This window comes from Coenobita brevimanus, chromosome 6, assembly GCF_032717465.1.
Source record: "Coenobita brevimanus isolate Jiangsu-jjx chromosome 6, ASM3271746v2, whole genome shotgun sequence".
NCBI classification, from domain to species: Eukaryota; Metazoa; Arthropoda; class Malacostraca; order Decapoda; family Coenobitidae; genus Coenobita; species Coenobita brevimanus.
In genome coordinates this window covers 68,010,029-68,022,008 of record NC_136959.1, presented here as the reverse complement: position 1 = coordinate 68,022,008, position 11,980 = coordinate 68,010,029, and the positions used below count along the sequence as shown (strand labels likewise).

General features: G+C 43.8%; 1 protein-coding gene across 1 annotated transcript in view; it reads right to left on the bottom strand.

Moving 5' to 3' along the window:
* Pura (Puratrophin-1-like) overlaps positions 1-10,953 on the bottom strand; it is a 559,794-nt gene extending 548,841 nt beyond the window's left edge. The window contains exons 1-3 of the mRNA XM_080273930.1: positions 10,384-10,953; positions 9,441-10,071; positions 3,380-3,442 (exon numbers count right to left, since the gene is read on the bottom strand). Coding sequence (XP_080130056.1) covers positions 3,380-3,442; positions 9,441-10,071; positions 10,384-10,953 — 1,264 coding nt within the window. The remainder of the gene's footprint in view (positions 1-3,379; positions 3,443-9,440; positions 10,072-10,383) is intronic.
* Between the last annotated feature and the right edge of the window lie 1,027 nt (positions 10,954-11,980).

The following is an 11,980-nucleotide window of genomic DNA, read 5'->3' as shown; positions in this document are numbered from 1 at the left end:
AATGTTTACTGATGACGTAGCAGGTATACAGAGCCTAATGTTACTACCTTCTTATATATTAACGTCTTCACACTACGAGTACACATTGACCTAATCTGTTTTCTATCCACCTGTCCATCTGTGCCCGCATGTTCACAAAAATACGGAAGTACATTTAATATTCGACATTATTAAACATCCTTTCAGTTCACCTCTGTAATACCGGGAAATCTATTAATTATAATCTCTCGTTTTCCACAAATACATTTTTTATTTTCCATCATTCATATGTCTTCCATCTACATATACTCTCACATTTCTTTTGAATAACTATAATAATAATAATAATAATAATAATAATAATAATAATAATAATAAAAACAAGAAAAGAATAATACAGCCTAGAAATTGTATCATCATCAACATTCCCATATTGACCTTTCTGTGTAATTTCCTTCACTCCTTCCCTAACTTTCCCTCGGATTCTCCATCTTATGAACTTGGCTGACCTGTACTGGAAAGAAAAACATGCAAAATCATGCAAACGTACATGCACACACACACACACACACACACACACACACACACAGAGGCCTAATCTCTCTCTCTCTCTCTCCGCGGCTCAGTGACATGGGGTGACTAATGTGTTATGTATTGGTGTCATGTTGTGCTGATTTACCGTGTACGGGTGGTTGGTAACTAGGGGTACTGGTGTGTGTGTGTGTGTGTGTGTGTGTGTGTGTGTGTGTGTGTGTGTGTGTGTGTGTGTGTGTGTGTGTGTGTGTGTGTGTGTGTGTGTGTGTGTGTGTGTGTGTGTGTGTGTGTGTGTGTGTGTGTGTGTGTGTGTGTGTGTGTGTGTGTGTGTGTGTGTGTGTGTGTGTGTGTGTGTGTGAGCGCGCGCTTCATGCAAAGAAGCAGGAATTAAATGCTGAAGTTTGCAAAAGCTGTTCTCTCCTTAGAAGATCGAACAAAAGAAAACTAAAAATCAAGATCAGTTCGATTCACGATGCCTGAATACATTACGTTTGAGAGGCTGAGGGTTGTGGACAATGGAAAAGATGGATGATCGTTCCAGATGTGTCCAATTATTAACAACAACAACTGAAAATCTCTGTCGACTCGTGCATTAAAGGGCTGGACAGAAAAGAATTGCGTTCTGTTTGCCTGCAATAATGGTAAATGCATGCAGACACTAATATGTAAAGAACAGTGTCTAGTGTAACAACGACACGAAAGGGAGTCATGCAACCCTGACGCCATGACAGAGACTGAATAGTGTCACTAGATGGGCAGGAGTCAGTTTAACATACCATGATTTCTGAGAAGCTTATTTTGCAAAACAAAAAATATGATACTTCCTGTAATGATCACGAGAAAAAGACACTGAGGGCACTGAAGGACTAAAATGTGTGCTGTTAAGATGAGAAGCTAGTCGTGTGGAAGACTGTGGCAAAAAATGACGGTGGAATGAATTCTGGAGAACAATAATTATATCAAAATTCAGGCGCGCCACGGTTTAACAGCGTAAAATTTGTATTAATTATTGTGATGGACGCAGTGTGAAGCAAGCAGAAAGGTGAAAGGTGAAGTCATCAGCAAATGAGACGATACGGTTTGATGTAAAGATCAAAAGGTTACAGTGGAAAAACAGAAGAAAAAACTGGTAACAGGTCAGAATCAGGCAGAACACACCTGTTAATAACCAGAGAACACTGGATGTTTATAACAGCTATAAGAGATTGATATAATGACATTGCAAAATCTAAACTTCGCACAAGGAAAATCTAGAAATAAAAAATGAATTGCCAGTTTCGACCAAGGACTTTGGATACACTCAAAAGGCTGAAAAGAATGTAAGATTAACAGTGAAGCACCTCTGACGAAACCCGTATTGATGATCAAAAAGGTTTCTAGAAGAGCTTTCAAACTTTTCCTCTTCAAGACAACCTCAACGACTTTGGCCACACAAGATATCAAGCATATGATCAACAGTTACACATCCCAGAACGGTCACCCTTCTCTGGGACAAGCTGCACGAGAGCAAAGTTTCAGCAAGACCTTACATTATACATCTGTCGACTGCATGAAAGGCACAGGATGACAGAAGAAGGCTTGTGTGTGTATAACCGTGTGTGTCCCGTCTTCGTGTGCATCCAATCACCACCGTCACCAACACCATCAACAACAACACAGCTGGCGGACCTCATAAACCCCACCAACACTCCTCTGGCATTGACACTAACCACACACACACTTTCCAACACCAACCTCCATTCATCAACCCCAACCAGGCCTAACCCGCACCTACATCAATTTAGATACAGGATACATAACTCACTCCTACTGTAAACACTAGAGACGTGAGGGGATAGCTACAGTGGCGCCACCTCAAGAACAAATACCGCAAAAGTAATTGTTGTCAGAACTGAGCTAGTCGAGGAGCAAGATTCTGGCTACTTGTGAAAAAAAAATGCATAACTGACAAGTGGATTTCGCCAAGTGTATTTTTCTTTCTTCGAAATGAATATACTTTTTTTAAGGTTTACCGGCAACCTCAGCCCTTTAATTTATACCATTTCCACCAAAATTTTTCATGATAATTAGCCTGTGACACACACACATCTATACGGACAGACAGATAGACAGATAGATAGGCAGACACAGAGACCGGTAGGAGTCTAGATACATACAAAATCTGGTATATACTCGTACATTTCCGATGAACCTTTTTAGGGTGGGCAGGGAGTCGTACAAGTGCGTCAGTACCCATTATGCGGAATCCGCCGACACCAAGACTCTTGTAATTGTCTACGAGTTGGTTCCATGATTACACAGCTTTATATATGCCTTATGCACACACAGAGAACAAAAGATAAGAGAACTGGGTCCCCTTTGTGGATCTCTGCTGCTAGAACTGTGCAACACGCACTTCTGGTTCTTCAGTCAGAACAGTTTTTCCCAGCAAGATAAGGGTTTATGCTCGGTACTGGTATTAATCTGGAGAAAAAATATCCAGTAAAGAGCCGGTAACTGATTCAGAAAATAATACATTACAGAAAAGGAGGTCTTATATAAAAGATAAATATAAAATCATACACAGACACAAACAAGTCAGTACAAAAAAGACAAAGCCGTCATTAGCGCACAAAACCTGTAACTACAACCAAAGTCCTCGAACTACTGGCTAATGAGCCCCTAACCACCTACGAGTAATTAGCCCCAGTGAGATGCTGATACTTGATTGGCAAAGAGGTCGCTGTGAAAAGGTGGTCTCCCTTCGCGTTTCACTGCCGATGGAATCAGGAGAGTGTGTCGGCGTGTGTCGTGATTAACCTACAGGAAAACTGGGTCAACTGGGAATATTCGGGTCACTCAAATATTAAACCTGACCTGACCTGACCTGACCTGACCCAGCCGACCATGTTAGATGTGTCATGATTATTCTGCTGGATATCTGGGTCACCTGGGAGTATTCATACCAAGTTCAATTAAACCAAGCCTGACCAAACAATGCCTCACCTGGCCTGACCTTCCCAAACCTAAATATCAAACTTGGTTCAAAGTATCCTTATCACAAGCACCACAACAACCACTATTATCTACAACCATCACGATCACACACACGACCATACCGCAACCATCACCACCACTGCCACTACCAAGACACAACCATCCCCAACTCCCCATCCACCCCAAGCACCACCATAAATACTCTCCTCCTCGTCACCACCACCACTTCCATAATACAACCACCACCCTCATTTACCACAAGCATCATTACAACCACAACCACCACCCTTACTACCAGCATCACAAACCACCACAACACCGCAACCACACTCACTACCACCACCAGCGTACAAAGACCATCCCCACCTACCACAATCACTATGACAACCGCTATCCTCCCGTTCACCACCACTACCACCAGGACAACCACACCACCACCACGACAACCGCACCACCACCACCCCACCACCACCAGCGCCCGGTGACCCTGATGCAATACAGAGATGCATTAATCCTCTTACTCGGAGGGTCAGATCTCCCCGGATGGTCACAATACTAAATTCAATAAAGGAATTTTGTCAATTTATCTTCACCCAAAATACAAGAAATGTCAAAAGTAAATGTCTATCCCAAAAGAGTACTGTATTGTAAATTTTTTTTGGTAATATATTCGATGTAAATGCCCTCGAGCAAAACTGCGCCATTTTTCAAACTTGTAATTCTGTCTGTGAGATTTAATTATTATTATTACTCCTCTCTCTCTCTCTCTCTCTCTCTCTCTCTCTCTCTCTCTCTCTCCAATTATCTATCTATCTATCTACCCCAATTATCTATCTATCTATCTACCCCAATTATCTATCTATCTATCAACCTAATCTAACAGGTGACTCGCGTTAACGTTTCGTATGAGGCATCCATAACTGGAATAAAATCGCCTGGAAATACCTAAAATCATAAACAAATGCATCACACAAACACACACACACACACACACGCAATCAAACGTTTCAAAGCCAGAAAAGCTAATATATTTCATCACAAACACGCGACGAAAACAATAAAAACATACAACGGCAAATGCTACCAAAATAATTTACCAGTGCAACAAAACACGAGCGATGTCACTGTTTTATCAAGGCAGCGTAACATCGGCTTCTCGTTTTCTATCAGTAGTCGAAAAAAGCGAAAGATGCCGAGTTAGACAGGGCTAATGTTTTTACCTCTATGACTAAGGGTTTCAAATGCCACAGTGAGCCTCTTGAACCCAGGCTTAATTACTGTGCTTTATCAGTTCAACAAAAGCTTTAAAGGAGATGGTTTCAGCTCAACACAAAAAAAGCCTCGGGGGTTATATATCAATCAGTACAGAGATATCCTGATTTTACAGTGCCGTGAGATGATGATGATGATGATGATGATGATGATGATGATGATGATGATGATGATGACCACCCAAAACAGGCAATTTCAATATATGGGCACAATTCTTCCAGCAGAAAACAAGCATTATAAACAGGACAAAATATTAGGTCCCCCAGCGTGTTTTATCAGTCAAACAAAAACACAGGCACCATCAAATGAACTCAAACCATAAAACACACACACACACACACACACACACACACACACACACAAGCTTCCAATCGGGGTCTGATCCCATTTGGCTGTGTTTTAATTTTTTTTTTTTTTTTTTTTTTTTTTTTGGGGGGGGGTATTCACTCCTGCTTCCGGGAATACCAGATGTAGCGAACCAGCATCAGGTACGGTCAGTGGATATATGCCCGTTCTTCACACATCATTTACAACGGGAAATACGTAGGATGATGATGATGATGATGATGATAAATGATGATGACTGACGACCACGAGAGGATGATGATGAGGGTGATGGATTATTATTATTATTATTATTATTATTATTATTATTATTATCATCATCATCATCATCATCATTTCATATTCATTAAAAAAAAAATTGGGTTCGGTTAGTATGATGTGTCGGAAAAAAAGGAGTTAGTAGATGATGATGATGATGATGATGATGATGATGATGATGATGATGATGATGATGATGACTGATGATGATGAATTTCCCAACATATGGCTCTTCATTTCCACGACCTCCCTTCACACCGCAGACTTTCATCCTTTGACATATCCTCCATCAATCTCCATTAAGCTGTCTTTTTAACCATCTGCTAGTTCATGATCTCCAACATTCAAGCTCCACCATGCAACATTCAATCTCCACCATGCAACATTCAGTCTCCGTCATGCAACATTCAATCTCCGTCATGCAACATTCAATCTCCATCATGCAACATTCAGTCTCCACCATGCAACAATCAATCTCCATCATGCAACATTCAATCTCCACCATGCAACATTCAGTCTCCACCATGCAACATTCAATCTCCACCATGCAACATTCAATCTCCATCATGCAACAATCAATCTCCATCATAAAACATTCAATCTCCACCATGCAACATTCAATCTCCATCATGGAACATTCAATCTCCATCATGCAACATTCAATCTCCAACTTTCAACATTAACCTGCAACCCCTTCACTGCTTCTGGCGTAATTATGCAATATACTCCGGCAAACGAGACAATTTTATTCAGATGTGGAAAATTTGAACGCAGGCTTAAAACAATCTAATTTAACTCATTATTATTATTATTATTATCATCCAGGGCAACTACCATATTGTATGAAGGTTAACGCGAAACGATATTATTAAACTGAGGAAGTATTTAGCATCTGTGAGAGTAAAAATAACAAGTAATAACTTCATTATTCCCGTCATGACTTATTGGCGTATCAAGTGATGGATGATGCCACACAGCTCAATTTAGGTGACGGAAATCTAAGCAGAGAATAAAGAGTTTCAACACCCCTTCTCCCCCTCCAACTCAGCCTCCTACTCCAATCATTCTCACCTCAACCTTCAATTATCAAGTTTCATCATCTCTTCTGACGACTCTCCATAACCTACACCAAACACACACACACACACACACACACACACACACACACACACACACACAGAATCATCCCACCACCACGGTCCCGAAACAATCCATTCCACGCAATAACTCATCAACAATACCTACACTCGGGGGTCCACCTGGATTACCTGGCTCCTCGCAGATTAATGACAGGTAAGAGAGGTAATTAAGGCCCCGCTGAGACTACTTCACTCTCGCTCTTGCCCGCTAATTAGATGCCGGCATATGGATGGATGTCACAGAGAGGCAGAGAGAGAGTGAATCGGTGTTTGGAGGGGACTGGATAATCTGGCCATTTGGATCAGAGGTTGGATCTGGATTAAAGTTCTCGTCGGAGTTAGGATTTGGATTAAAGTTCCCGCATCAGCATAATACAAGAGTCAATAATTAGCTTACTATCCAATTATTACTTTGCTGTCCTATAATTTGTGCACTACAATATTAGGATTGGCATGTGGGTTTGATTTGTGGATTTATAGTTATGGTTACTGGAACCACGGTGGCTCAGTGTCAACGCGATCACTTCACGATCTGCGTGACTCCTGAGTGAGGATTTTGAAACTCTATCGATGCCGGATATTTTAAGTGGTGGCAGGAAGTATGCATTTTTCTTTTATACACCTACAGCAGGTATGTTCCCATCATGTCGATTCATACCGATGGCATTTACAACCTAAAACACAGAAACATAGCCAAATATAACACATCTACTTTCACATCCACTACTATCACCACAGGCACCTTTTCCCGAATCGTAACTGACTTGCGTATGGTTTATTTCTGACTATCACTCTACCCCCGAGGAAAAAGTGGCACTCATAGGGATCGATGCAGATGCAGATTGGAAAATAAGCTTGCTTGTGTAAGGGTTGTGTTACCTGCAAGTTAAACTGAAGCGGCGGCGATAAAAGGACACAATGATTGGTGTTTGGGTCAAGCAGGTGGTATAATTAGCAGGTGATGAGTGGACAGCAAGTGAAAGTACAGGTGAGCCGCCAGGTGTAGTAGTAGTAGTAGTCTTAGGGAAGGTGGTGGTGGAGTGGCTGTACAGTAGGGGTGACGCAACGCATCACACACACACACACACACACACACACACACAATGATCCCTCCTTTCCTTATGCCATCTCTAACTTCCCATACCCATTCCTCTACCTCCTCTTACTCTTCCCCTTTCAGATTTTGTTCCTCTCTCAATTCTTTTTATTTTTATTCTATTTCTCTCTTTCTTTCTCTTCCTCTTGTCATTCCTTCCCGTCTCCTTCTTCTTCCCTTTCTTCTTCTTTTTGTACCTTTTCCTCGTCCCCTTCGTACTGCTTCTTCTTCTTTCTCTTTCCCTTTCCTGCTCATTTCCTCTTCTTTCCCCTTCATCTTCACATACAGCATATCTTCCTCTATTCCTTCATTATCCTCTTCTTCCCCCGCTCACTTTCCTTCCCTTACTTCCTCCTCTTCCCTCATCCCCTCCTCCCCCTACACTTCCCCCATCACCCCCCACGTTCACCCCAGCTTTTATGTTCCTCGTAAAAGTCGAGAGTTACATACTTTTCCCGCCACCTGACTACGCAATCAATGTGGCGCCGGGATTTATATACATGAAGAAAAAATCATCCGAGCACTTTTACGCAACTAACAATATGATACAATACATTAAACACCTGGATATTGACCTTTGAATCTGCACCTGTGTACATGATGTTCTGATTTCTAATAACTCTTGCAGAATAAGAGACGAAATGTGAGATGCCGATACGATCAATGTCTTTTAGATTATTCAGAAGTCAATCGCACACTCTTTATTTTTTATTTATTTACTCAGTTTCTTAACCACGCCTACGTATACCTGTCTGAAATTCTCCGTGTTTCCCAGGTGATGGGAAAGTGGAAACGATGCGGTGTTGGCTGAGGTCCTGCCTTTTCAACGGCGCTTCTGCTGTTTAAAACTTCACTTAGTCACTGTTTATATAATGGCAACAGAGCGATACATCTTCCTGAAACATGTGATGGACAAGATGAAACGAAACACAGGGTCAGAGCTGCTGCATTAACAGAATCTGTGCCTATTATAAAACCCTGTGCCTCGTTTCCTCTGGTCGATCATATTACCGTTCCTGCCCTACCATGAATGGGGTTCAGTGGGCATCATCTATTGAATATTATTTCGATTATGATGGAAATTTGAAAGAATATTTTTTTCTCGTGGATTTAAGGAGCTACATGGCACCTAAACCGTACCAGCCTATATATTTCTGCATACAGCAAAAACTGGGCTCATACTGGAAAGATATAAGGAGCATATGAGGGAATATTACAGTGTAACATACGTTCGAAACCGCTATGGAAGAGGTGTTACATATGGATATTATTTATGAAAACTATTTCAACAGTAAAAGAATGAAAATACCTTAGGGCAGAAAAAATCACTACCATACCTTATGCCGAAATCCTGTGGTAAGGAAGACGTGGCAGGGAGTCTCCTAAGCCTACAACACGGCCAGCTATGACGGTCATGGGAGATTTATCACCACCGCCACAAATCAAAGCCACCCACCTAACCTAACCTAACCTAACATTAATAGTACCAATAAGACTCCTAAACTCACCAAGACCGACTCGCAGCGTTGCACCAGTGTACAAGAATTATTGACGTTCGGCAGAACTACTTTTAACTCCTTCACGACGATGTCATGTTATATTTCACTCTTACAACCATCATACAAGTACTTTAGTTTAAAAGACCCCAAGGGGATAATGAAGGCTACATTTACCCATTTCAGCTTGACAAATCTCATAGGAAGAATAAAGGGTATACTCGCATCAGTACCGATATACTAATCAGACATCGCAATGAAGGAGGTAAAGGAGGAGTAATGCCATGAAAACCAAGCCCACGACACTATACGACCCACAACCAATAATACCGGTATGTATCTTACCTTCACTGGGCGGGGAGGCGGCGGGGGTTCGTCTTGTCGTTCGTGAGTTTTTGTTGTCTGTAGCACCGCACGAGTCGTCCTCTGGCAGGCACAGCGGGGGCATGTCAGGCTGGTAGTCAGGACAGCCAGGCTCGTCTGGGGCCTGTGAATCGTCCTGAGGGGGGCTTGATTCCACTTCAGGAGTGCTCGACGATCCCCCAGCCTCTTCATCCTCGTCCTCGGAGGAGTCGATGTGCGGGATGGAGTCGAACATGGAGGTTATACTTGTCCCCCCTGGGTCGTCCTTAAGGCAGGGCTGAGGGCATGAGGGGCAACTGTGGCCTAAAGGATGACCACTCTCGCATTCACCTGACTTAGCCACGCCAGCACCAGTGTCTGCGTATGGTCTGCTCTCAACGGGGCTCTCGTGCCTGTAGACTAAAGTTTCCTCAGAGACGGATCTCTGAAGGCCACGTCGCCCTTGGGATCCGACGTCTCCGGCTTCACTCGGGTTGAGAATCATGCTGCAGTTGTCCTCGTCACTGGATTCGAGGCTCCTAGAGGCGGCCGAGAGGAGGGACTCACGGGAGGTCCAGGCATTAGACTTAACGTAAGACACGATTTTGGCACACACTTGACTTGGGTCCCCCTCCTCCTCAGCCATGTCCTCTGTTTCATTCTCAGAAAACGAGTCCTTCTTCTCTCTCACCACAACGCCGCCATTTTTGTAACATGGGTGATCTCCACTTACATATTTAGACAACACGTCTTTTTCTTTCAGCACAGCTCCTTTATTAAAAGTGGACACATCTTCAGGGTCATTCTCAGCTGGCAAAACTCTTTCTTTCACCAAAATTCTATTACTGAATGGGGACAAACTTTCACCATCATTCTCGGCCAGCAAGACCCTCTCCTTCACTCCATTTTTCAAAGGAGGGGAATTTTCATTATCAATCTCTGCCACAGCAAGCTCCTTCTCCCTCGCCACAACTCCCTTTTTCCGACGGCGATGTTTTGTGTCCCTGGTGCCACAGCCGCAGGACTCCGCAGGCCGCGACTCAATGCCCAGCGATGCCCTCCTTTGTCGGACGTACGCCTTGTAGCTGCGTCCCTCCAACTGCGGGGCGTCCGGTGTGGAGACAGACCGAAGGAGGGATCTGTGGATGGGTGGCAGGGAGGCGCTACCGAATAACCTAGGATGCGGCACACTCACCAGATCCCTCCGTCTGTGCCCTACCACCTTGGACCTCAGATACCTATACTCCTGTTCCTTCCACTCGATCGTCTGGCACGCACCGAAAGCCTCCCTGACGTCTTCCAAACTCCCCGAGGCGACGACATCTGGCTGCTGCTCCGGGGAAACATCGTGTCCGTTCTCCCTCATGCACTCTCTCCTCCCCGCATCAACAACACACTCCCCCCTCCCAGTGGTACTATGCCGACGCTCCTCCAATGCCGCTCTCACTTTCCTCAGGGCGCGAGACAAATCTGCGGAGGTTTCACGCGGGGATCCGAGGGACGGCTTGAGCGACATCGTTCTGCTTCACCTGGGGTCAGTCCTTCCATTTAATCTTGGCTTGAGTTGTCAGAAATGCACTTGGATACAGGTGACACTACACACCACCACGGCCAATATAATGCTTGAAATTCTGTTAACACTTCACTCAGCTTTACACTCCTTCAGAGCCAACAGTACACTTGGATTCAGCTTATAATCCACTCCCATAGTACTCTGTTAACATTACACTCCAATACCGTCGACATCACACTTAAGATTCAGTCAGCATTACACTCAATTAGTACACTTGGATACTGTCATTAGCTACACACCAACACAGCCGACACTACACTTGGGTCCACCTAGTATTACACTCCGACTCAATCAATACCACACTCTCCTACAGTTTGTTGACTACTTGATGTAAAAAGGCCTGACGGTGTACCAAGGACTCTCACAAAACTACCAAGCTAACACTCCTCCACCCCAGCCAAAGCACACATACACACACACTGAGGCTGCCACTGGTGGGGCTCAAATTCACAGTTCAGTGCTTTTGCGGTTGGTTGGTTGGTAAGGAGAGTGGGTGGTGGTCAGGTGTGTGCTGAGATATGAGGAGAGATGCTGCTGCTGCTGTTTGTCATGAAGTTGCTGGCGTTCTCAGCCCCTGTGTTGCTGTTTCTGAGGCTGTTATTTTACTTTTGGGGCCTACTCTGCCTGTTCTTGCTGCTGTTACTGTATTAGCCTACTGCTGCTCTTGGTGCTGTTGGAGACCGAATTTTGATGTTGATGTATTTGGTGCTGTTAATGCTCTTCCAAGTCCCCAGCTGTTATTCTCGCTGAGAGCTGTCCTTAGTGTTGCTGTGGCTGTTTTAGGTCCCTCTGCTGTTGTTCTGGGCCCTGCTGTCGTTCTTCTTAGTCCTGCTGTTGTTTTCCTTGGTGCTGTTTTTGTTTCTCTAGATCCCTTTAGTCCTGTTCTTTTTGAGGGGTGTTCTCAGTCCTGCTGTGGCTGCTCGCACTGCTGTTGCTGCTGTTCTCCTCATGCCGGTACCCCCACGCTCGT